This window comes from Limanda limanda, chromosome 19 (genome assembly GCF_963576545.1).
Source record: "Limanda limanda chromosome 19, fLimLim1.1, whole genome shotgun sequence".
In the NCBI taxonomy this organism is placed as follows: domain Eukaryota; kingdom Metazoa; phylum Chordata; class Actinopteri; order Pleuronectiformes; family Pleuronectidae; genus Limanda; species Limanda limanda.
In genome coordinates this window covers 20,731,289-20,758,366 of record NC_083654.1, presented here as the reverse complement: position 1 = coordinate 20,758,366, position 27,078 = coordinate 20,731,289, and the positions used below count along the sequence as shown (strand labels likewise).

At 44.9% G+C, this 27,078-nt stretch overlaps 1 protein-coding gene across 1 annotated transcript in view; it reads left to right on the top strand.

Annotated features, from left to right (window-relative positions):
- The first annotated feature begins 778 nt into the window (after positions 1 to 778).
- pvrl2l (PVR cell adhesion molecule related 2 like) overlaps positions 779 to 27,078 on the top strand; it is a 48,238-nt gene continuing 21,938 nt past the window's right edge. Inside the window, exons 1-6 of the mRNA XM_061092488.1 lie at positions 779 to 848; positions 1,227 to 1,339; positions 4,548 to 4,791; positions 14,244 to 14,537; positions 19,851 to 19,968; positions 20,379 to 20,527. Of these exons, the coding sequence (XP_060948471.1) occupies positions 779 to 848; positions 1,227 to 1,339; positions 4,548 to 4,791; positions 14,244 to 14,537; positions 19,851 to 19,968; positions 20,379 to 20,527 (988 nt within the window). The remainder of the gene's footprint in view (positions 849 to 1,226; positions 1,340 to 4,547; positions 4,792 to 14,243; positions 14,538 to 19,850; positions 19,969 to 20,378; positions 20,528 to 27,078) is intronic.

Sequence of the window (27,078 nt, the reverse complement as noted above, 5' to 3'; positions counted from 1 at the left end):
GATCCGTGTTGAGAGAAACACAAGGAAACAGCTCAGGGACAAATTCTAAACTAAAAGAGGAAAGAACAGGATGATGAGACGTGTTGCAGCTCTGCAGCAGGACGTCACACACGGTGGACTTCAGCGTGTTGAGGGAACTCCTCCCACTGGGCGGAGTCCCAGCAGGTGTCCTCACGCGGCCTGTGGACCAGCAGAGACGCTGCTGGTCTCTGAGCGTCCAGCGCATAGATATCATATATATAGACTAGATGTCTCGTTCGACAGAGCCGGATGTCACCACATGGCGGCCATCTTGCTACAGGGCATCTCGCTCACCCATAACATTGTGTTGGTAGTGGTAAATAACCATAACTTGCTCAATTTTCAACCGATTTTTAAACGGTTTGGTTCGTTAAAAACGTCAGAGATGTAGTAATGACACAAATTATTCATTTTTTTTAGAAAATAACATAATTATTCATAAGTATGCAGTGTCATATCTTGAGCAAGTTATGGTTATTTACCACTACCAACACAATGTTATGGGTGAGCGAGCTGCCCCGTAGCAAGATGGACGCCATGTGCGGACGTTCGTCTCCGTTGGCCGGCAACGCAGACGAGACATCTAGTCTTTATATATGATATCTATGGTCCAGCGTCCGTCTCTGTCTCCGTCTGGACGAACCGGTCAGATCTCTGCTCGTCTCTGACCGACCGGCTCTCGCTTCTCTTCTTCTCACGCTCAGGCAAAGAGACGCAGGTTCCTGCAGCTGAATTTCAAACGGACTAAAGAAGCAACATGGCGGTTGTGTTGCCCGAGGCCCGCCCCCCTAGCGACGCCCCCCGGTTGGCGAGCCTGAAGGACGCTGGCTGAGCCGCTGCCTGAGGCTCGTAATCAAAGGCCCAGATTGTTTTCCTTCCTCTTTAATGAACTCGTCTTTGTTCCTTCGCTCTGTTTCCATCACGCGTCTCCGTAACCTTGTTTTTAAATCGTCTTGATCACATGAAGGAGGTCGACCTCCAGTCTGACAGAAACAGAACAAGTGGGCGGAGAGAACATCCGTCACGGGAAACTCGTGTAAACGTCCTCCGACTCCTGATGACAAACAGAACTAATGCTCCCTGTCTTCACCGGCTTCTTTTCATTTTCACTTCAAACAAACTCGGTATTAATTATTCAAAGACTATTGGTATTGTGAATGATTGCATAACTCCCTCTCCCCCCCCCCCCTCTCTCTCTCCACCAGGTATCGGCGCTCAGAAGGTGCGCGTGGAGGAGGAGCTGGAGGCGTACCCCACGGAGTCAGTGGACCTGAGCTGCCAGTTCATCGACGGAGCCGGACGCACAAAACTCACTCAGGTCGGCTGATGAAACACAACTCTATGATTTCATGAGGGTTAGAAGAAGTGCAGCTCAGGACGTGAAGTTAGATCGACAAGGTGGTGAAAGCTAAGGGAGGGATTTCATTGGAAAAACATGGGGGGGGGGGGGGGGGGGAGTCTGATTTATTTACAGGTCAAACTCTCCTTTGGATTTTCTGCAGAAATACAAGGAAACAGATTTGATTTATTTCTTTTAAATTGTTTCTAAACTGTTTTGATCAACCTTGATGTGAGTATGTTCGAGATTATCTAAGTGATTCGATTTGACTTTTGTGATTTAAAACCAAAGTAATTTACTGATATAGTTTTAGACAAGATTTGGGGAAGAGGAAGTGAGGAAGCAAAGGGAAGAGGAAGTGAGGAAGCAAAGGGAAGTGGAAGTGAGGAAGCAAAGGGAAGAGGAAGTGAGGAAGCAAGGGGAAGTGGATGAGGAAGTGAGGAAGCAAAGGTAGGTGGAAGAGGAAGCAAAGGGAAGTGGAAGTGAGGAAGCAAGGGGAAGTGAAAGAGGAAGTGAGGAAGCAAAGGGAAGTGGAAGAAGAAGCAAGTGGAAGAGGAAGTGAGGAAGCAAGGGGAAGTGAAAGAGGAATTGAGGAAGCAAGGGGAAGTGGAAGAGGAAGTGAGGAAGCAAAAGGAAGTGGAAGAGGAAGTGAGGAAGCAAAGGGAAGTGGAAGAGGAAGTGAGGAAGCAAAGGAGATGGAATAGGAAGTGAGGAAGCAAGGGGAAGTGGGTGAGGAAGCAAAGGGAAGTGTTAGAGGAAGTGAGGAAGCAAAGGAAAGTGAAAGAGGAAGCAAGTGGAAGAGGAAGTGAGGAAGCAAAGGGAAGTGGAAGAGGAAGCAAGTGAAAGAGGAAGTGAGTAAGCAAGGGGAAGTGGATGAGGAAGATAGGAAGCAAGGGGAAGTGGAAGAGGAAGTGAGGAAGTTTCAGAGTCTGTCCTGGATAAGTTTGGTCGAGCTAAAAAAAAAACATGATCCTCTCCTGCGTTTGTCAGAGTTATTTCCTCTGCCGAGAAGGTTGAGTTCCATCCGCCCTTTATTTGTAAACATATTAATAACAATTATACATTTTATTTGTATATTACTTTCCAAGGAACCCAAAGAAACTTTACAAAAGATAAAACGACAAACTTAAAAACAAAGTGAAAACAGTTCTCTAGCTGTTTGTTAGCAGGACTTTGCAGAAAGTACAGAACTGATTCCCATTCAGTTTGTGGAGGCGTGGAACACGACCCGCTGCAGAACCCTCTGACCCCGGCTGGTGGATCCGAATAAAAAGTGCACATCCTACATAATGAATTCAGTCTATGTAATATTAATAATATAATGATAATCTTTATTTAAAGAGCTCTTTTCAAAACATATTTTACAAAGTGCTTTACAAAGGCAGCGAGGTGAAAACAGACGGGTCGTAAAACATCAGGTTTAAAGCAGGTAAAATAAATCTGTGTTTAACTATAAACAACTCGAAAAACACAAGTGAGCTTTCTGCAAATGATTGTGCACACAGCTACACAATACAGCAACGCAACAACCTCCAGGTCTCTTGTGTTATCATGAGAGGTATCAAACCAAACTTTCTGCAGCCACACTCTGAATTATTAATGGGAAACACTGTTTGACACGTCGCTGACCCATAATGCATCACTCCATCAAGTTTCTGCTCAGAAGTTTTTGTCTAACACAAACAAAACAACACAAACAAACAAAAACAAATGGACAGGAGTGGAAACATCGTCTCTTTGGTGCTTTTCGGTCAGTGTCTGATATAAAAATCCATAAACTGTTGTGTGAGCTGCGTTACCTCAGTGATAAACCGTGTAAATCATAAAAGTCACCGTTTTTTGTGAGTATTTTAATATTTAATTTGTGTGATTGCTCGAGGTTTCTCCTCATTTCATGTGACTTTGAATTCACCAGATGAAGAGAACTGAGCGAACTGAAAACTCCTGAATCATTTCATCAAAGCCCAAATGACAACTTGTCTCAAAACCTCCTCGACTCTTCTGATGAGTCATCATGAACCAAACAGACTCAATCACAGAAAGCACACTTCATCTGATCTGCCCCCCCCCTTCAGAGTTGTGGATGGGATCAATCAGCAATTTGTCAACATTCAAAATCTGAAATTGCAGATCTACAGCTAACGAGGAAGCTCATGCAGTAATTAATGCTGTCGTCTGGGTTACCACCCTCCTCCTCCTCCACCTCCTCCACCTCCTCCACCTCATCCTCCTCAGCTAACCTTCCTCCTCCTCCTCCTCAGCTAACCTTCCTCCTCCTCCTCCATTAACCTTCCTCCTCCTCCTCCTCCTCCTCCTCCGTTAACCTTCCTCCTCCTCCTCCTCCTCCTCGGTTAACCTTCCTCCTCCTCCTCGGTTAACCTTCTTCCTCCTCCTCCTCCTCCTCCTCCTCCTCCTCCTCCTCCTCCTCCTCCTCCTCCTCCTCCTCCTCCTCGGTTAACCTTCCTCCTCCTCCTCGGTTAACCTTCCTCCTCCTCCTCCTCCTCCTCCTCCGTTAACCTTCCTCCTCCTCCTCCTCCGTTAACCTTACTCCTCCTTCTCCTCCTCCTCCTCCTCCTCGGTTAACCTTCTTCCTCCTCCTCCTCCTCCTCCTCCTCCTCCTCCTCCTCCTCCTCCTCCTCCTCCTCCTCCGTTAACCTTCCTCCTCCTCCTCCTCCTCCTCCTCCTCCTCCTCCTCCTCCTCCTCCTCCTCCTTCTCCTCTTCCTCCTCCTCGGTTAACCTTCCTCCTCCTCCTCCTCCTCCTCCTCCTCCTCCTCCTCCTCCTCCTCCTCCTCCTCCTCCTCCTCCGTTAACCTTCCTCCTCCTCTGTTAACCTTCCTCCTCCTCCTCCATTAACCTTCCTCCTCCTCCTCCTTCGTTAACCTTCCTCCTCCTTTTCCTACGTTAACCCTCCTCTTCCTCCTCCTCGGTTAACCTTCCTCCTCGTCCTCCTCCTCCTCCTCCTCCTCCTCCTCCTCCTCTGCTCTCACTCATTTCTTTAGACTTTGACTAAACATTTACTGATAACCTTTATTCTCTTTCCTTCCTGGAACGTCCAGTTTAGACAGTTTGAATCTGACAATGTCACAAAGCTTGAAGCTACTTCCTCTCTATCATCATTGTTATTATAGTAGTTCATATCCTGGGCAAACAGTCACTTCCTGTTCTCCTAACCTCTCTGTCCTCCAGGTGTCGTGGATATGGGAACCCACCGAGGGACAGAGGGACAACATTGCTGTTTACCACCCGATCTACGGACAGAGTTTCCCCAACTTGGCTTTCAAAGAGCGGGTTGTGTTCCTGAACAACAGCCTGGAGAACCCGTCCATCAGGATCTCTCAGCTGAGGATGTCTGACGCCGGGCGCTACACCTGCGAGTACGCCACCTACCCCTCTGGAAACGAACAGGGAACGACCACGCTCATCATGCTGGGTGAGTAAAGAGCTGTCACGTGTCCACGTCTCTTCACAGACACGGAGCAGAGACAACAAGCTGCTGCATGTTTCAGAAGCAGCTGAGAACTTGTCATGTGAACACGTGAAGCGTTCGAGCTGCAAAAGGTCAACAGCAGTTCCTCTCCTGCAAAATGCAGACGTGTCTGAAACAGGTTTTCAGAAAGCTGCTCAGCACCATCAGCCTCGAACAAGCTTCTCCCGGCCACCTGCTTATCACGGCTTCCAGAAGAGAGGATCCCATCGGACCCCGAGTCTAAGAAGAAGCAATTTAAAGCATTTGAAGAGAATTCTCCAGGTGCATCCTGGTTAGATGCAGCTTGAAGGACCAGGGAGCCGGGGGATTGGAGCCGGGTTCAGATTCCTGTTTGGTCTTTACTGTGTAGATGTGTTGAAGTGATCCTCCGGCTTCCGGCTGCAACTGGAGATTAACTGGATGTTTCCTAACCGCACTCTGGCTCCAGCCGACATGATTTAGGATTGTTTGATTTTGGAAGTTAAGATATTACTCAACATGCACTACTGCTCTGTATCTATATATATATATATATATATATATATATTATATTATAGATAAAGACCAGTTCATAAATCAGGATTTATTCTTATATTCACTTGTCATACAACGTGCTTTAACATCCAAGCACAGAGACAATATTAATTTGAAATGAGGAAACACTGAAGGCAGGTAAACAAATAAAGATCAGATGATAAAACTGAAATTTTAAAACTCTAAAAGATTTGAGAAAGAGATATTATAACAAAATGCTGGAAGAGGAGAATGTTGTACTAGAGATAAAAAGCAAGGGAACAAAGACAGAAAGTCAATAAGTAAGAAACTTATTGGATTGATGAATAAAATCAGAAGAAACCGTTAATAAAGATTCTAAAATGGATAAATAAACAGAGTTTCAGTTTGCTTCTACAAATTCAGATGTTTTCTGATCGACTCACATTTTGGTATTTGTAGTTTTATGTGAGTTCCGACAGTTGAGTCACTCAGAGCTCGTTCAGACCTGATCAATCAGAGTGAAGCTCGTTAACTAGGGATGGGGGAAAAATCGATTCAGTTACATATCGCGATTCTTGTGAATGACGATTTTAAATCGATATGCTGCCTCCCAAATCGATTTTTTTTAAAAAAGGTTTAGGGTTATTTTATTTTTTTATAAAATAACCCTATAACCATATATCGGAGGAGCAACATCACCCCAGAGCATGTTGACCAGCTCTTGTTTTTGCACAAGAATCTAAACATACCCAAGCACTAGCTTTGCATCGCCTACATGCAAACAACAATAGCCTACTTCTTGTTTATTTCAAAGTTTGTATTTTAAGTAAACTTTTATTCATTCTATTTAATTTACCTTTAATTTATTGTTTAAAAGTAGCCTAAGTGGCTTACATGTCTTAATCTGTCAGTTTGTGTGCAGTTGACAGGGGCTATACAATAATAGGGCACATTTTTATTTATTTTCTCTATTGGCTGCCCGGCAGTCGTTAAGTTAATGTTAATATTTGAAATAAAACTGGTAAAGCTCTAAGTGAATTTGACTGTGTTGTATTTGAAGGAATGATTCAACATTTTTCCATGGTCCAGTATTTAAAAAAAAAAAAATAACCAAAAGAAATCCAAGGAAATCATAATATCGAATCGCAATACTTACAGAATCGCAATACATATCGTATCGCCACCTAATTATCGTGATAGTATCGTATCGGGAGGTCCCTGCCGATTCCCGTCCCTAGCGTTATCACATGTTGAGACACTGAGGTGTGTTGACCCGTCCGTCTTCGTAGAGTCTGACAGATGAGTCCTCTGAGTTGAGACACAGATTAAATGAGATGAGCAAACGATATGATTGGTTCCTGCTGGTTTTTGATCCTCTTCACAGTTTAATCCCTGTTGATTTGCAGCTTGGACGGATGTAAACACTCACTGTTCCTCAGGTTCCAGCCAGGATGTGAAACATGAAGGATTTCTTTAAGTTGCCTCAGTGCCTTGATTTGTGAATCTGAGTGAATGTTCAGTCGCCGTCAGCAGGGGACACATGCCGTTTGTAATCGGAGACAGCTGGTGTCTTTCATCCACCCACCGTCCTCCTCCCGTTTGCACTCGATTTACAAAGGAATCCGACGCCCGGTCCTTTCTCTCTCCACACTGAGGAGGAGGCTTCGTGCTTGAATGTGAAGAACAACAGTTCCCTCTTCTCTCTCATGGAAGTGTTGTTCTTACAGTCGACGGCTCAGAGAGTCGGAGCTCGTAGGATAACGAGAGCACAGGTGGAAACACTGGATCCACTCAAGTTGTGTTGTTTGCAGGGAGTTGCCTGCTGCTTCCTCCTTTTGTATCGGATGGATTTTGTTCGTCAGGCTGAGATGTGTGACAGACTTTGTCCATTTTGCTCGCACAAATTGGGTGCAATTTCAGAATAGTGTATTTATTCTGTCCCAGCACAATAAAGAAAACGTTTTGAATGACAGCTGGATTTCTGAGAGAGAATCTGGAGAATTCCTGTGTGTTGACTTTGTGTTTTTAATTTGCTAGATTCTTATCTTCCAGACTAACACGGAGGCCTCTCTCCTGTAAGTCACTGTGGAGACGCTGTTCAGTAAGCGAGCAGTAATTAAATTTAATTCAGTACAGTACGCCAGTAGCTGCTGCCAACCAGCTTCGTGGAAAGAGGTGCTCTACACTTCCTTTCATGTGTTCTCCCAGCCGGGCCAATAATATTTTCCTGGCTAGTTCTTCTTAGTAAAAACCCTTTGCACAACAATAGGAAATCCACCTCTGGAAGCTCCGCTCACAGAGAACAGAGGAGCAGGAGGAGCAGAACTTGGCCGTCTTGCAGAGGAAACACGCAGATATTCTGGCGGGTTTGCAGACGGATGTGGACTAAGCTTCCTAAACTGCTGCTGCTGGCACGGAGCCGGAGCCGGAGCCGGAGCCGACTGGGAGCGACCTGCTGGAGAGAATCACGGAATCACCTTCGTCTGGAGGGAGCACTGCCAAGCTCGATGGGACAGGTTCTCCTTCGTTTGGAAAAATGCACTCGATGAACTCCGTGTCCCAAAGTCACATTTGATCTGATCACCTCGGCCACGGAGGTTATGTTTTGACCCCCGACTCTTTGTTTGATTGTCACACAAACAAACCTGGGCTGATCAGCTGAGCTCCACTCTGGAGAATATCGGCACAACTGACAAATTCATATTTTTTGCCTGCGTTTAATCTGAGCAGCTTGCGGAACCTTCTCCTGCACATGATGTATGAATCTGATCTCAATATGCAACACGGTGATAAAGTGGCTCCTCAACCTTTGGCCGAGTTAAACGCCCAGCTAGTCAATTATAGAATCTATAAGTTCCAATCACATTAGACCTTAATGAATCTACAACAGTACCTCAATCATATCACAGCTTACTCCAGTATGAGAAGCTGATCCCGACAGCCCATCGTATTATAACTTATTGGCGACAGCCTCAGTGCCAGCAGATCTTATTTCCACTTCTCAGGGTGCGGGTGAAGAATCCCTCCCCTATCAAAATGAGTTGTGGTTGTTGAAGCTGCACCGGTCATCGTGTCGGCTGCAGGACAGAAACACATCTGGGGAAATTCTCTGAGATGAAGAACCTGCTCAGAGAGATCAGGACTGAGCTGCATGTGAAGAGGGAAGTGTCGGTGCAGTGCAGAGGTCAGAGGTCAGAGGAGGGAGTGCACTCTGACGGGCGGCTGGCTGGACTCCATGCATCGAGCGGCTGGTGAATAAGTGGCAGAACTGCAGCGAAGCTTTCCCCCCCGCCAGACGTGACTCAGACCTGAGGCTGACGTTGATGAGTGGACATTTCTCTTCTCTTTTCCCCGGCTGAGCATTAATGTTATTAAAGTCCAGAAAGTCAACGGGCAAATGAAGACAAGTGTCCGGCCCCTGTACTGGAAGTCAAGTTCAGCTTTGAATTAAGCAAAAGCTCTGATTGCATACTTTTGTTTTTCAAGCATATGTTATATTCAATCTCAGACCATGACGATGCATATTTACTTATTTTATACAAAAACCACAATTTTAAATCCATGTAATTAATAATTGTCTTACGTAAACTAAAAATAGCAGTTTTCACACTAAGCTATTTAGACTTTTGCGAACAGGTTGATTGATGTTTATGTCTCTCAAGGCATTATGTAATGGAAGCAGAAGTCGTGCTATTTAAATTATACATTTATTATTTGGTCAACAAAAATCAGGCGATATGAGCAATTCACAAACATCTGTTTGTTGGTATGTGGTTTTCCAAAGTAGGAGAGTGCACACAGTGAGTTATATGAATCTAGAAGAAAAGTGATGTAGAAATATGTTGACAGAAACTGCACTGGTGGGAGGAGTCACATGACCTGTGGTAAGAACAGCTGGAGCCACCTTAGTTTGTCATGTCGAATACACAGATTAGAGTTTTGATTGTGTTTAAACTTGTCACATTAGACTTTTCCACCCGTGGGTCAGTTCTGTTTCTATGACACTTGAGTTTTCAGGTAAATAATAGATTTTATTAAAGAATGCTCCTCTCCCCCCCAAACACCAGCTGCTCAGACTCTCTTCATTAAAACATGATGACCTCAGTCAGTGAGACAGATGTTTTGGTTTCAGCTCCCGGGTGAGAGTATGAGCAAGATGGAGAAACAGGGTTTTGCCCTTAAGAAATTAAGTGTGCGAAGCAAACCTCCCCTGGATGACTGAAGGTGAAACAGGAATTAAAACCTCCAGTCAGAGCTCATGGCCTCGGCTGCGGTTGTGCACGTACCAGCATCAGTGCACGTGAGTCTGTGCACGTGTCACTCTGTCACATGCTGCTGCACTTGAGACCCGTCAGGTGCGTGATGTGCATCTCTGCTGCTGGAGGTTGGATTTATTCTGAGGGAAATGCTGCACAGGAAGTGAAGCAACGTTCCTGGAACCAGCCTTTTCAACTTGGATCTGCACTGAAATAAAGTGGACTCATCCTTCAACCAGGTTTTGTTTGTGTAATTCTGCCAAAAATAGTAATAAATCTGTTTTCAATATTCTGAGGAATTGTCAGCAGATGCATTAAAAGTAAAATACCACACAAATCAACATTCACCTTTCAATCAGAACATGTTAAAGCTGCAGCACAAAAGGAGAAACTGTTTGAGATGTGAACCCTCCAGGTTCTGTCCTGTGTTCAGGTCTTTGGGTTTAGACGTAAACAAATATTCAGTTTTTAATTATTTCTTTGAAAACTCTTTTAATTCCTTTTCTTCTCCCTTTTTGCATTTCAGCCACTTAGCAAATGCTATCAAGCTTAAATAAACCAAATTAGTCTAAAGGTTTAAATTAATGCATTTTGTCAACATCTCAATAGTCAATAAGGACTTGTCAAAACAACTCGCACAGAAGAATAATTGCAGTATAAACTATTCCTGTGTCCCTTGAATATTCATCTCTTGCTAACAGCTGAGCAGACGTGGAGAGCCAAACAGATGTTTCTCTCCCAACAAAGTCTGGAGATGTTCAGCAGCAGCAGCAGCGTGTCAGTCGGAGAGAAGATGTTTACAAACCTGAGCAGCTGCTGAGACACGGATCCCGAAGACGGAACAAGATCTGGAAGCTTTTCATTGATTTCTTGGGTAACGGAAGCAGCAAAGTAGAAAATAAACTGCATCACATGGCTGCTTCTCATCAGGTTACAGCAGCTGATACATCTGTGTTTGGAGAGAAGAGGAGGAAACGTTCATGTTCCCTGAGCACAGATCCAGACCTGCTCTCCAGTCCCGGTGTCCTCAGTCATCCAGGATCCCAGTGACATGTTGTGGTTATTCTTGGTAACATGAAGGATTGGTTTTGTTTACATGTTGCACCAACAGAGGTGAAGGATTAGGTAACAGAGCTCGATGACTTTCTCTGACTTCCCTTGACCTTCTCTCTCTGGACGTGTTGATGGATGGCGACGACACACAGAGGCTTTTAATGAAAAATAGAAGCAGAGTGTGAAAGTTGGATCTTTTATTCATGCAAGAACAAGACAGAACCATGTCAGAAAAAGCTTTATTCCAACCCTGTATGAGACGTCTGTATGTGGCTCACGGATCTGGAGAATGGCTCATCTCACCGGCTTCACACCTGGCTTGAGTATCGTCGAGAGCCCAAGGAACTGTGATGTGGAAATTGGACGTGAGAAACCTGAGCAATGCGTGACTGGGACTCATCATCACGATACGTTCCAGACAACAGTCAAACCAAAAAGCTTTTTCCAAACAGGCAGGTTTGAAACTGCCCTGGTTTAACAACAACATGTAAGATCTACTCAGCAGCATCTGGATTCTGGTCCAAATGCAACAAACCACTTGTAAGCTGCTCTGGAGCTGGGGTTTCAAAAGTCTGGCCCAGTTCTACTCGGAGTCCTTCCAGCAAGAAGTGATGGTTTTCACTGCAGAAAGTGGTCAACATGTGAGTGAAGCTGTGGGTCAGAACCAGACCTCAGTAATCTCCGGTCCGGCCCCCCTTCTCCGGCACAGTGACCAGGACAGACGTCAGCTGTCCCGTGTGAACGCCGCCTGGATTCAGCAACAGCCGGCTTCGCACTCGCTCACTAACTCCTCTCGCTTGGCAGATATATTCCCAACTTGTTCAGGATTCAAACTGGAAATCTTCACGTCACAGGCCGTGTTGTGTTAGTGTCTCTGGGAGGTCCCGGGTTCGAGTCAGGGCAAAGCATCTGCTCAGGAGTCCTGGGAGAAATATACTCTACCGGCTGCAGGGACGTGTTTCACAGCTTGTGTCTCTGTAGCGTTCAGAAAGTCAAACTGTTTCTACAGTGGAAATCATATCTCAGTGTTTTAATCTCCAAATGTAGAACTGCAACATTTCAGTTTTCACTGAATTCTGAGTACGTGAACCAAACGCACCTCGAGCAGTCGATTGAAAACGTTACCATGATGCAATTTCGAGTCGCTGGCGTTCGAGCGGCTGATGGTACCACAGGAGGGTCGGCGGGGGGGGGGGGGGGGGGGGGGCAGCGGCGTCCTGCTTGTTCTCAAATGACTCGGAGCCGACGTGAGGAGAGAGGCAGCGAGCTCGAGTGGAGGCGATGTCACGAAGCTCATCAGGGACGGACACTTGTGACTTGTTTCAGATCCTCAGATCCATCCAGACACACTCGGCCTCACTCTCCTCTCGTTTCTTGTTCCTCCCTCTCTCTCTCTCCCTCCGTCTGCCTCCCTCTCTCCCTCGGGTCTGAACTCTCTCCTCCTCCTTCCTCTCGTTTTGTCGCGGCTCTCTTCACTTTGCTTTTTGTTGTATCCACCATCCTGTGATTTCTCCAGGTTTCACAAAGAAAACATTGTAAGACTCTTTAGACCATTTTTAATAATTTTAATAATAATTTTGAATTTCAGATTTAACTTTGAAGCCAGTTAAAACGCTGACGGCACAATCTGCAAATACCCACAATTAATGACTAAGAATATAAATGTACCTAATAAGAAAGAAAGAGGTTATAATTGATAATCATGAATCAAAGTGGTAACTAAAGCAGGAACAGTGGGTTTGTTTCTCCTGGAGCATTTTACATAATGATTCCAAACCACTGGGAAATTAATTATCAACCCTCACAGCAACATCAGGGCCGTCACTTTCTACATGTGAACTGTTTGAATGTGGGAAATGTGGTCAAGCAGAAGCTGTGTTTGAGGTTCTGCTGTGGAATCGACCCGCCGGGACTCAGGATGTTTGTGAGTGAAGCTGTGATCAGATAATCAGATTTAGTGATTCTCCAGATTTGTGCTCCAAGGCGAGAGAAAGCCGACTCTGTCCATCGTAGAGAAGAAGAAACACAACAGTGACCTCTGGAGATCTCTGTTCCCTCAGAGATCATTGCTCTTGCAGCAGCTGAGGCTCAGGAGGTGTAGAGCGGGTCGTCCACTAATCGGAGGGTCAGAGGTTCAATTCCCAGCTCGTCCAAAGTGTCCTCGGGCAAGACACTGAACCACCGAGTTGCTCCTGACGGCTGTGCTGGATGAAGAAAAGCTCTGTGCATCCGTACAGTAAATCTCTACTTGGTCGTTAAGAGGAGAAAACAGAGTTTTATAAAAGCAGCTCATTTATCAGTATTGCTCAACGGTGCAATTTTGAGGTCGTCAGCGTTGAACTCGGTGTGAAACATTGATTTGTCTCGATTTGATATTGATTCATTTCTTCCCCAAGAGCAAATTATTAATCGATGGATTGTCTCTGCCTGGAAATTTGAATGTTTCGCTGATGTTTACGGACAATTTCAGGTTTTCTGTGTCCTTGCAGTTATTTATAGATCTGATTTCTTTTATTTTTGAGTCAGAACCCTTCAAATGAAAGAGCAAGGACTTTAGTTTAGTGGAATGAATTTCTATCAGCTCCTGAGTCTTTCCACTTCAGTCTCAGCTGCATACAAACCACTGAAAGGAAAGAAATTTATCAAATCAAATCCTGAAATAAAGGAAGTTTCAAAAGAGTGGATACCAGAGGAAAGTAAATCACTTGACATCACACAATAATGGAATTCACTGACATTTCCAGAGTGAGTGATGGTATCCGAGGTGGAGTTTCTCCTTTTAAGAGAGAATAAGAACTCTTTCATGGAACATTGACACTCGATATAACGAGTCCACTTTGATTTAACAAAGCTAATGTGATGGGAGCAGGGAAGCTGCGTGTCGCTGTTGGAAAGTAAAAGCCTTGTTATCTCTGGTATTTGGGAGGTTTGGCTTCAGTTGAGGGTTTAATTCTGTGACGATGAAAAAGCTTCAGGTCAAAGTCAAAAACTCAGAAGTGATTTCCTCTCTTAAAGGGACAGTACACGGACAGAAGCATTTCTTGTGTTGAGAGTTTGTATCTCAATCCTGATTTGTTAATGTATAAATGTGTATTTAGAGTCTGTTTGAGAGAATCAAGTGAACACACACAAACACACACACACACACACACACACACACACACACACACACACACACACACACACACATAACAATGACGATAAACTTAAAGTAACTCGATTTTTTATAAACATTTAGAAACTATTCGTATTTCTTCGGGATCGGTCTTAACTTTTGTCCCTAGTCTTTTTGATCCTCTCGGTTTCAGTACAGCCACATTAGGATGCCACGGTGTATATGCACAACAAACTGATTGAACCCTCTTCTCTCCTCCTCCTCCTCCTCCTACTCTTCCTCCTCCTCCTCCTCTCTCACCACCTGTTATTTTTCATCTCTCTCCCTCTGCTTCCATTTCTCTTGCTCCTCTCTTCTCCTCATCCCTTGTGTCCTGTCTGGATTCTTATCATCTCCTCCCTCTCACATCTTCCCATATTTCTTTTGGATCTCTCTCTCTCTCTTTCCTTCTGCCCGTCTCTCCCTCTCTCCCTCTCTCCCTCTCCCCCCCCCCACAGCCAAGCCTAAGAACTCAGCCCAGGTGGTGACGGTCCAGGCCGGCACCAAGTCGGTGGTGGTGGCCCGGTGCGAGGCGGCGGAGGGCAAACCGGCAGCGACCATCAAGTGGCTGGCGTCGGTGGGAGGGAACCACTCGACCAGCACCACCAGCGGGCCCGACGGGACGGTGACGGTGCGCAGCGAATACCGCCTGGTTCCCACGGCAACGGATAACGGCATGGAGGTGACCTGCATGGTGGAGCAGAGGACGCAGGAGCGGCCGTGGGTCTACCCTGTTAAACTCTCCGTGGAGTGTAAGCAACACACACACACAGATGCAAACACACTTTATATTTACTAGGGACGATATTACGATTTCCTGGGATTTCTTTTGGTTATTTTTTTTTTTTTAAATACTGGACCATGGAAAAATGTTGAATCATACCTTCAAATACAACACAGTCAAATTCACTTAGAACTTTACAAGTTTTATTTCAAATATTAACATTAACTTAATGACTGCCGGGCAGCCAATAGAGAAAAGAAATAAAAATGTTCCCTATTATTGTATAGCCCCTGTCAACTGCACACAAACTGACAGATTAAGAAATGTAAGCCACTTAGGCTACTTTTAAACAATAAATAAAAGGTAAATTAAATAGAATGAATAAAAGTTTACTTAAAATATAAACTTTGAAATAAACAAGAAGTAGGCTATTGTTGTTTGCATGTAGCCGATGCAAAGCTAGTGCTTGGGTATGTTTAGATTCTTGTGCAAAAACAAGAGCTGGTCAACATGCTCTGGGGTGATGTTGCTCCCCCCATATATCCACCCCCGTATAAACCAATAAATATGTTTTAAAAAAATATATATATTTAAATCGATTTGGGAGGCAGCATGGCGATTTAAAATCGTCATTCACAAGAATCGCGATTTGTAACTGAATCGATTTTTTCCCCCTATCCCTAATATTTAAACGTCATAATTTGTTTTTGTGCGTAAACAGTAAACGCTGCACCACCTCTCCCACTGTCATGTGTCACGGGTCCAACTAAGGATACAAATAGCTCGGCTGGATCCAAAAGTGCCGACTGCCAAAACCTTCAGACTCAGATCAGATCTGGAGCCTTCAGGCCTTTTCTCTGCCGACTCTTTACCGCGGATCTATAAAAGGTTTCGGCACGTTGCCAGATTTAAAGAGCATCGTTCTCCGTATATCAACGTGTGAGACGGCTCCGATGAGAAGGAGATTCTTTAATATGTGAGCGTGCAGGACTTCCTCCACTTCTCTAATGATCCACAGGAGCCAACGAACCTGATCGATACCACCAGGATGTGAAGTGATTACAAATCCTGAACTTTTAATACACTTTTATTAGTTTGAGCCAAAGAAGAATGAAGCCAATTAGCTTCACTTACAGAAATAACTAATTAACTTTACGCACAGTCCGCTCTTCATTAGTGAGAAGTTGTGTCGGTCCAGCTTTATTTCTCATGGCAGATTAAATCTTCCGATGTCTAGATGATACGAGTCGAGACGTTCTGCCACTTTTCAGCTGCAGAGGTTTTAGGAACAAGAAACCACAGTTGGAATAATAATCTTCCTCAGTTAAAGTTGTTTTTAAAACATTTATTCACCAGCGAAATTAATCACAAGTAAGTCAATCGTTTACCGCAGACTAAGAATGATTATTATGGTGCAGTGTTTCCCATTAACTGGACTGCTGTCAGCCGGTCACAGTCTAATTTGTCTCTCCACAGCTTCATAACAAACTGGAGATAACATTTTAATAACACAATACATTTCCAACATTGTGTTTAGAGCTGTTGCTTCATTACAGAGCTCTACACAGAACTGATTTCTCCCAAACAAACACAACTGACCGTCCGTCACAGCCAGAATCTCAAAAAATATCCATAAAGTTTTTACCATCCCGTGTAGGAATCCAACGTAGAAGCTCTTGAATGCTGCCTGTGAGTGAATGTTGCATAAACAACATGTAACATAAGCTTCTCTTGTTCTGACCAAACATCCAGTCTGACACAGAATCCTTAACACAACTTGTACAGTTGTGTTTAGGAGAGAATAGAAAATCATGAGCGTTCCATGTTTACACACACATTGCTTTTGTTCAATCCTTAAATTCCATTCTAATTTACACAGGATTACAACATAACACAGGTTGAGCGTAGCTTTGCAGAGATTTAGCGATGCCCACAGGCTCCTCTCCGCTGGGTGACCTCGCCGCCGCTCGCTGCAAAGACGGAACAGATTGTTTCTGTTCAGCCTCTTTTTTTATAATCTGCAATTTTTATAGACTGTGCACTCACAAACACACACACACACACACACACAGACACACACAGACCTACCCACAATCAGACTGCTGGTCCAGCTGTGGCAAGCAGTAATGAGGAATAACTGTAAGAATATGTTGTACCTACACACGACCCCTGGCTACACAAACACACACACACACACACACACACACACACACACACACATACACTCCCATCAATTCATGCTGTCACATCAGTCTCTCAAATCACATGTCCTGGCTTCTCTGTAAATAGAGATTCTGCAGATTGAGAGTGTGTGTTTGTGTGTGTGGGCGTACACATCGTGCACATGTAGAACTCACACATTGAACCGTAGAGAGACTCACATAGGAGCACAAACGAGGCGGTGAGATCTCACTTGTGTATAAGCGACTTATGCAAATATCTCTATATGTGTGAGGACACTGATTCCTTGGTGTCTTCTCCTGACCTTTCAAATCTGCAGAAGAACCCGTCCTCCAGTGTCCACACACACTGGTATTTGTGCTTACTTCAAATGTTTCATATCATTAACTTCGGCACGGGCTTAACTGAAAGGTTCTGAATGTCAATAACCCATAATAAATGGTATAAAGTATTGAAAGTGTGTTAGAAATATGCAAAAATGCAAAACAAAATCCGAAATGAACTTGCACGTCAGGAAACGTGTAGATTTCATCAGGAGCGTAAAACCCGATGAGGCAGAGGAGGGAGGTCTTTGCTTCATGCTGCAAAAATAATGAAAACATGTTCTTCTCTCCCGCAAACAGAGAAGTAACAGAACACACACACACACACACACACACACACACACACACACACACACACACACACACACACACACACACACACACACACGTACACACTGAGTCCTCACTGTGTGTGTGTTTGTTAGTTTAGTGATGGTGTGAGGGATCACGTCTCCTGTCTGCTGTGTAAATCAGATCAGTCTTTATAGGTCAGTGCTCTCTAGGAAGAACACACACCATCGCACACACTCACACACACATGATCGCACACACACACACACACACACACACACACACACACACACACACACACAGGCTCTAACACCACAGGCCGCCCCTCCTGCTGTTTGTCTCTCCCAGCCTTGACACCCTGTCACTCCTCACACACACCTCTCGTCCTCTCACTCCTTCTCTTCTCTTCTCTTCTCTCTCTCTGTCAGATTTCTAACATGAGAAACATGAAGGAGAGAAAAAGCACAAAGGTTTTCTGCTCGTTTCAACTTCCTCCTCCTGCTGCTCGGCTTTGACTTTAATATGAAACTCTGTCAGAAGTGAGCGACTGATTTTCTGCCTCCTGCCTTGATTCAGAGGCTGAAGGAACTCGAGGTTCACACATCACTTTACATTCAGGACGTATCGAACACCTGCAGTGAATTCAGGTTCTGATTGACGTGTGACACTTTGACAGATGTCATCATGTTCACTATCATATCTCACATATCTCTTTACCTTACGGCTCCTTGACAGACGGTTTCCACTCCAGATCTTTGTGGAGATCGGACGACACGGTGATGAAAACTACATCAAATGACAGATCTCATCTTTGAGAGACATTTATTTGACGTGTGCTCTGATTTTAGTTTGGTTCATGTCCCATCTGCTAACATGGAGGAGGTTTACGACTAGGGTTGCAAAATTCCGGGAATATTCAAAGTTGGAAACTTTCCATGGGAATTAACGGGAATTAACGGGAATATACGGGAATTAACGGGAATAAACTGACTAAGAATAATTATTATGGTGCAGTGTTTCCCATTAACTGGACTGCTGTCAGCCCGTCACAGTCTAATTTCTTTCTCCACAGCTTCATAACAAACTGGAGATAACATTTTAATAACACAATACATTTCCAACATTGTGTTTAGGGCTGTTGCTTCATTACAGAGCTCTACACAGAACTGATTTCTCCCAAACAAACACAACTGACCGTCCGTCACAGTCGAACCAGCCAGAATCTCAAAAAATATCCATAAAGTTTTTACCGTCCCGTGTAGGAATCCACTGGAGAAGCTCTTGAATGATGCCTGTGAGTGAATGTTGCATGAACAACATGTAACATAAGCTTTTCTTGTTCTGACCAAACATCCAGTGTGACACAGAATCCTAAACACAACTGTACAAGAGAATAGAAAATCATGAGCGTTCCATGTTTACACACAAATGCTGGCACACACATTGCTTTTGTTTAATCTTTAAATTCCATTCTAATTTACACGGGATTACAACATAACACAGGTTGAACGTAGCTTTGCAGAGATTTAGTGATGCCCACAGGCTCCTGGAATTAACGGGAATATACGGGAATTAACGGGAATAAACTGCAAATGTTGTGGGTAATTTATACCAACTGTATTTACCTTGTCATATACAGACATAAATATAAACATTTTGTTGTGTCATAGGCTGATTTGAGCCCTGAGGAAACTTTGGGCACTTGACTATATGCTTCTGCATCGTTGAGTCATTCTTAACATAGATCTTTGCACAGTATTTGCAAATGTACACAGCCTTTCCTTCTACATTGGATGGGGTGAAATGTCTCCACACATGAGAGAGTGCACGTGGCATTGTTCTGTAGAATAAGATGAGAAAAAAGTTTGTAAAAAAACACTAATGCAATGCCAGAGATATAAATAGTTAGCCAAACAATTGGAATCGTCTGTAAACATATTTTACAATTGATGGATAAATGAATGGAAATAGGCTAGATGAACAGATGAACAATCCTCAATCAGCATGCTAATATATTTTCATCAGTAATATCATTGAAACTTACCTGACTAGTCCTGCACTCTACAGCAGGCCTCAATAGCCCTGCTGTAGAGTGAAGGATGCTGGGAGTTATCTGTGCATGTGATGGAAGAATGCACAGTGGAGGGTTGAAACTCAAGGGACTTTGGCTTTGCTTTTTTGGAGCTGTCACGGCGTCCATCTTTATAAACAGTCTGTAGTCGGCAGTGAGGGGGGGGGTGAAGTGGGATCATGGGGGTGTGGGGTATTCAAAGCCATCTGCCATTCAAAACTGTGCAAAGAAACAGGATGTGATAAAAAAAAAACAATTCAAAAACAAGATTAAATAGTTAAAAGTGCAAAGAATAGACGTAATAAGAAAGTTGACGTGAGGAAAAATGCTTTGAATCATCTTCAATCTGAAACCACGACCGATTTTAAATCCAACGACCAACGATGTGTCCAGACTTTAAATCCCTGACTTTATTTTAAAATACTGATATTGTAAACGCTGAATATTAAATCTATTATTTGTGTCTCTCTTTCAGACCCGCCCTCCGTCTCCATCGAGGGTTACGACAACAACTGGTACGTCGGCCGCTCGGACGCCGTGCTCCAGTGTCTGGCCAGCGGCAACCCGGCGCCCACCGACGTGACCTGGACCGCGTAAGAACCCCCCCCCCCGTCGTCCGCCCAGTCGCTCCATCTCACCTCCGACACAGAGACTGACAGATTTTATAATTATTCCCATAATCACGACAGAAGCAATTGTCTCCCTTTAATGATTTTCCTATTTTTTTTTGTAATTTCTGATAAACATGAAAGCTCTAGACAGATGGTGTGTGTGTGTGTGTGTGTGTGTGGGTGTGGGTGTGGGTGTGGGTGTGTGTGGGAGTGGGTGTGTGTGTGTGTGCTTCTTGATGAATATTGAACCGGGAGACAGAGCGGCTGTTCACATGTCTGCCGTTTCTCTAGTCACTGTCACAAATCGTCTCTTTTCTTCACGTTTTCCAACTCTCCACCTCTCGTTTACCATCTTTATTTGTTCTTCACTCGTTCTTTCTCTCCCTCTCCAGGGCGTCCGGCGCTCTGCCCGACACGGTGGTGGTGGACGGGAACAAGCTGGTGGTGCGGAAGGTGGACGACGCCGTGAACACCACCTTCATCTGCGAGGTCAGGAACAAGCACGGGGCCAGCAGCCACCAGATCACCACCATCGTCATCGGTGAGTCCATCCACCCTCGGGCTACACACACACACACACACACACACACACTCTCACACACGTGTTGAACATGTGTGCAGAAGCGTGTTCAGATGCACTCAACATACAGAACAGATGCATTTACCTGCTAACAACATCCCATTTAACGTAATGGGACTATTTTCTGAGGTTCACGCACACACACACAAACACTCAAATGAACATATGCATGCACACACACACACACACACACACACACACACACACACACACACACACACACTCCATATCCTGCCTCACACATGCATGCACAGAAACATGAATCTCCCTCTCTCACACACACACACACACACACACACACCTACTGGGATCAGGGCTGATCTGGGAGCTGCTGGTTTCTCTTCACACTGGATTATTTGTCCGTGTCTTCGTCCTCGCCGTCCGACTCTGAGCGAGCGGACGCTGCTGATTGACCCGATCCCCCCAGCCGGGCCAAACCGCACCGACACCGGGCCGAGTCCAAATCTTTATATCTGCACATCGAACCCACTCAGTGAATCTGCAGACTGGGAAACTCCACTGGACGTAGATTGGATGTGAATTGAGTTTCGACGAGTCGGTTCCTCATTAGAGCGGCTTGGCCCGGCAGCTCGGGATCGTTGGAGGGTTTCCACATTTCTTTTCCAGGGGGTTCATGTTGGTGTGAGCCAGTTTGCCCAGTTTGTTTTCCCTTCGCTCTCTTTTCTTCCTCCACATTTTTCCCTTCTTTTTCTTGTGCACAACGACTAACAGTCTGCTGAGCTTCCTGTCCTCTCTCCACCTTCCTGTTTACTCTCCTGTCCCACGGAGCGTGAACACTGTGTCTGCACGAAATCTTTATCTTTCTGCTGGAGTTCCACTCTTGACGTTCACTCGTCCGGTGATTCGGCTGCTGTTGCCATGGTGTTGGGTCTCTCACACGGACACACACACACACACATGGACACACACACACACACGTATACCTTTGCACCCACAAACCCAGGACAATGTCTGCATGCTGAAATGCACATCAGCAGGCCGTCCACAAAACCTGTTGAGTCAAACCTGTGGATTCTAAACCTCAGAGTCTGTTTTTATCAGTTTGTGTGTTTGTGTGTTTGAGTGTGTGTGTGTGTGTGTGTGTGTGTGTGTGTGTGTGTGTGTGTGTGTGTGTGTGTGTGTGTGTGTGTGTGTGTGTGTGTGTGTGTGTGTGTGTGTGCGTGTACGGTGCACACTCCCCACTTGACTGGTCAAAACGCTTCCTCTTTTGTTTTAATAATCACCATATTGCACTTTTTAACAAAACAAAGCTTGAATACATGTGTAGACCAGATCTCTCGACTGAGGCCAAACAATCCAACTCACACGTCGTCTCACAACAGGAAAATAAAAGTTGCAAACTGTGAAAACACTCTCAGATATTTAACATCAAGATCAACCGGTTATTACAAGAGAATTTGATTAAAATCTTGAGAAATCCGTCCTCCATCAATAAGAAACAAATCCTGAATCCACCTCTTTTATCTGAATCCTCCATGTGATGAGTTCTCTCGTGGGCCAGGCCTCCGTCACTCATCACGCTCGGAGCAAATCCGTTCTGCACTTCTTCTGTTTTTTGTGTTACATAATCCTTCTTACAATCAGATAAACAAACCGACAAACAGACGCAGGGTGAACACACAACCTCCTCGGTGGAAGGTAACAAAGCACAACTGCTTCTCTTTTGCCAAAAGACAGCGGAGGGAGCTACATTTAGAAAAATCTGTGGGAAATCGGTGCCGGAGATTTGAATTGTCTAATCTGAGAACAAAGATGCTTTGTGGCCGGGCGGTTTGTCGGGGGGGATGTGTGGGCGGTTCAGAAGTGGCTGAGCCGCTGGAAGCATGGCATCGTGCCTGACTCCAAGTATCAAGGAGAGGACTCTTTCCCCTCCTAGCACACACACACAAACTCAACACACCGCATTACAGAGGCAACACATAACCCACAAAGTACAGACACACACACTTTGAGCACTTTGAGGACTCGCACACACATTCCTCCTCTTTCCTACGAGCTGCGTTCAAGCCCGAACTCTGTGATTCATCCTCTTGTGTTTCCAACGCGTCCTCAGTGTTTCACCGTTTGCTTGTAGAACAACAACGTGGGTTTAGAGTGAAGCTGTAATCTCTCAGTTTAACACTTTCATTGAAATCAGAACCAGGCGGGTTGGATGTGGGATGACGGAGAACTTTGCTGCCTGAACAAACGAACATGTTCTTTTGTGTTGTTTTATTTTTGCCTTTCTCCCAAAGTGACTTCGGGTTTGTTTGTTGCTCAAGGACACTTTGATGCACCCTCACAGATTCGAGTTGCTTCAGCTCCCGTGAGAATCAAACCTACGACTCGTACTTGCAGATGGAAGTTACTTCAACTTGTAAATCCTCCGTGTGTGTGTCCTTGTTAATTTAACCTGCTTGTTTTGACCCGTGGAAATACTCCTTTGTATCAAAACCTACAATATAAATCACTTCTTTATTGTCTGTGTGTTGTGTGAAGCTGGAAAACGTTGTGTTCATCCTACCTGGTTTATCTGCAGTGAAGCTGTTGAGTGCACGTGATTCATGTGTTATTTCTGAGTCCTGTTCAGCAATAGACCAATAACTTCTTAATTCTTTAAACAAGCCTTCCACTCTATTTAAATCCGAGTTAAATTTTATTTGTGAACCTGAACAGACAATGAAATTCACTGAGATGATCCTGGAACAGAGAAACTGTTTGTGTCCCCGGCCTCGCAGCATATGGCAGGATGCTTCTCCGTGTAAGATCAGACGCTGCAAATGACATTAAACATCGAGTTAATGCTTTGCCAAATGCCAAGAGTCTGTTCACTGCATTTTATAATCTTACGTATAAATATTGTTTTAAACCACATTAATGTGTTGGCGCCGCAGACGTCCGTTAGATAAACTCATAATTGCGGAAAGAGGAAGCGAATCGTGACCCATAATGAGAGACTTCCTCTGGATTAAGAACCGCCGCCCGTGACTATTTACATTCCTCCTCTTCGGCATCGGCCCGGTTCTGCAGCAGCGGAGCAGGAAACCTCCCGACGCTCCAGATGGCCGCTCGCTCGCTGGCGGTGAATCACGATCATTTCACCTCTGTGAATATCCTCACGCTCCTGGTTTAATGATTCAGCCTGACTCAGTGGGTTGGTTACTATCTGCACATGATGAATTCATAATGTGTTTTCTCACTGGAAAACACAGCGCAGCCCTCGGTCCAAGCAGTTATTATAACAGCTGTGGCACAAAATGTCCGTCTTGCTCACACCGAACGAACCAGGTGAGTTCAGCAAAGGAGAGAAGGATTAAAACAACTTGTTCTGTTTGTGCTTCCGGTTTGAAATCTGGCTTTTTACCTGCAAACAGTGCAAAGATGTAAAGATGTTTACTGAGCTTTTATTAATACGACTGAAATTGTGAAATGCAGAGAGAGAGGGGAAGACGTCTGATGTCGAATGACTCCCGGTGAGAACGAAGACCTGTTGAGGACATTTTTGAAATTCTCTTTTTATTTAGAACATTTCCATCACATACATTAAATACAGCTTTAGTCTGTCAAGGACATACGAAAGGGTGGATGTAGTAAGTTTGGGTGATTTTGTTCATACTGCCTTTCTGGGGTTTTGTTTTATGGATCTAAATGACCCCATGTAGGAACAATAACAGAGGTAAAGAGAACACAACCGGGGAGCGCACTTCACATCAAAAAAAAGGAGGATCACACAAAACACAAGTATGTTCAAATAAAATCAGATCTAACTGGTTTTACATACTCAGTCCATTTGGTCCAGGTCTTATAAAAAATGTCTTTCCTTGAGGGAAAAAGAGATCTTTTCCATAACATAAATCTCATACACAATTTCAATCTTTGAACCATTTCCTCGTGACACATTTCATACTAGCTGCCAACAGTAAAGCGAGAAGTGTTTTGTCTTTTATGTTCCACGTTGAGGACATTTCTAACTCATGATGGTTGTAACACAATCGAGAGGTTTTGGTGATAACACCGATGTTCATGTGCTGCAAACACAAGCTCTTGATCCCAGCAGCAGAATCAATAAGTCATGTCCTGCCTGGAGATTCAAGCCGCCCCTAAAAGAAACCTTTAAACCGAACTGAGCATGTTAGTGCAGTATCTTTTTATTGGCTCCATCCACGCTTGATATCAACTGAAGCTGCAGACGATAAATACTGTGACTGCTGCTGAGGGAGAGATGAATAGAGACAACATGTTCGTGGGTGTTCAGGGTTTTTTTTGTCCAGCGTTATAAGGAATTCATTTCTTTATACAACCTCACTGTGGCCATTCTTCCCTGTAACATTACAAGCTATCCTCCACTGACAGATTAACAGCTAAAAAATGTATTTTTGTGTGGAACAATATTTCCGCTCACAAAGAACATTTGACCTCAGTTCACTTTAGTTCAACTCCCGTCAAACTCCTGCTTTGTCTGTCGTCACCTGCAGATCCATGAATACATTGAGCCAATTAGTTCAGCACGAGGCAGAGATCTGGTGCAGGAAGGAGACCATTACTGGCTCGCCCCCCCGCTGACCCCTCCGCCGGGCAGGTCATCGGGTCGGAGCAGGACTCACAGTGGGAATCCAGATTATCACAGCTCGGTTTAACCCAGTGATTCTTGGGTTCACAGTCGATGTGGTGGGACACGAGGAGAGACAAGTGTGTATTTTATGTCTGAAAAGTGAAAACTCTATGAGACCAAACAAATTCAGAAGACACTTAGAAACATTACACCCCGGTCACACGTGTTCTTTTTGGTTGAGCTTTATCATCTTTGTAACAAAGTGATTTTAATTGAATAAATTTTTTCTCTATTATTGAAAAAGTACAGACTGATGAAGGAATGTAGTAATAAATGTCACCAGAAGTACTTCAATTAAGTTGAATTTAGGCAAAGTTATGGCACTATTTTTTGAAATAAGCGACAAATGTCACAAAAAGTTGTTTTAAAAAAGGATTTTTCAAACAACTTTTTGTCAGAAATTCATGAAAGTGATGTGGATTTAATGTTCATGTGTATGTTATGTAAATACACATGTTAAACTTGGCCCATTTTGTTGGGGCGGGGGAGCGGGTGGGGAATGAAAAATATTTTAGACCCAATGTGGGGTTTAACCTGACGCAGCCGCTGACCGTAAATCATCAAGTTTTGTATTTTATTTCCCAGCTTGGGAAGTCATGGTCATGAAAAGCTGTGGAAGCCTGTCTGGTGCAGAACGGGTTCAGTGTCACCTCGACTCGCTTCCTTCAGATCAGAGCGATCCGTCTCCTCAAGAGGAGCCGTCAGAAATAAACTGCTTGTCCCTGACTGTGGTGATGGAAGCAGGTTCCAGTCTCTCAGCAGGAGATGGAAGCTGTCACCGGTGGAACGGCTCCGGCTCTCAGTGATCTAACGGTTAATACTCTGTTCACTTTGCTCAACGCACGCCGCTGATTTCCCTCCTGAGATCTGCTAACCGCTCCTCTCTGTTCTGGTAAACGTTAGATGAAAGCACCGAGCTGTCTGCTCCTCTGCTGCTGTCAACACCGTCACGTGGAGAGATCCTCAGCCTCCGACTCAGAGGAGGAGGAGGAGGAGCTTGTGGGGGGGGACGTGAGGCAGGAGGAGGAAGAGGACACGTGGAGAGGAGGAAGAGGAGGAGGAGTTGATGGAAGTGCTCTGAAGGCACTTAGAGGCATTTTAAGGGAACTAATAAACACAGAGTTCATTTCCCTCTCCGGCGAAAACACGACTTTGCAAGTGTTCTGCTGACTGGAGTGAAATGTGAAAACCACCCTTCACCCACCACACACACACACACACACACACACACACACACACACACACACAGACACACACACACACTCTCCACAGCCTCGACCTGAACTCACATCCATTAACGTGCACATGTTGCCGGCTACGCTTGACTTGCGGTGCCAGCTGCATCTGCCCAGAGGAGGAGGAGGAGGAGCGGATGTTGGCAGAGGTCGAGGGGGGGGTGGGGGTCACGGGTGAAGTCGACATTAGAGCGAGTGCTGGCGGTGGAGGGACGGGGACGGGTGAGGACAGAGGAGGGAACAGCAGGAGGACGGTGGTAGAGAAGTCCTCTAAAAGTTCTGAAAGAGCGAGTTGGCAGGAGCCCGTGACCCCGGCTGTCCTCCACCCCCCCACCCATCACCCATCACCCCCCCCATACAGCCAGGCCTTTCATGGGGAGCCCAGCTGGCACCGGGCCGGGGGCAGTTTAATGCAAACGCCCATCCCGCTACACACACACACACACACACACACACACACACACACACACTCACACATCTGACGGGACCGGTAGAGAAGCGTTTCCCGGACGGCCTCCGGCAAGTGAGATAACTGTCCACTTCGGAGACACACACACACACACACACACACACACACACACACATACACACACACACACACACACACACACACACACTCATAACTACATGCACAGTGTTTCACACATGCACAAACACAGACACAT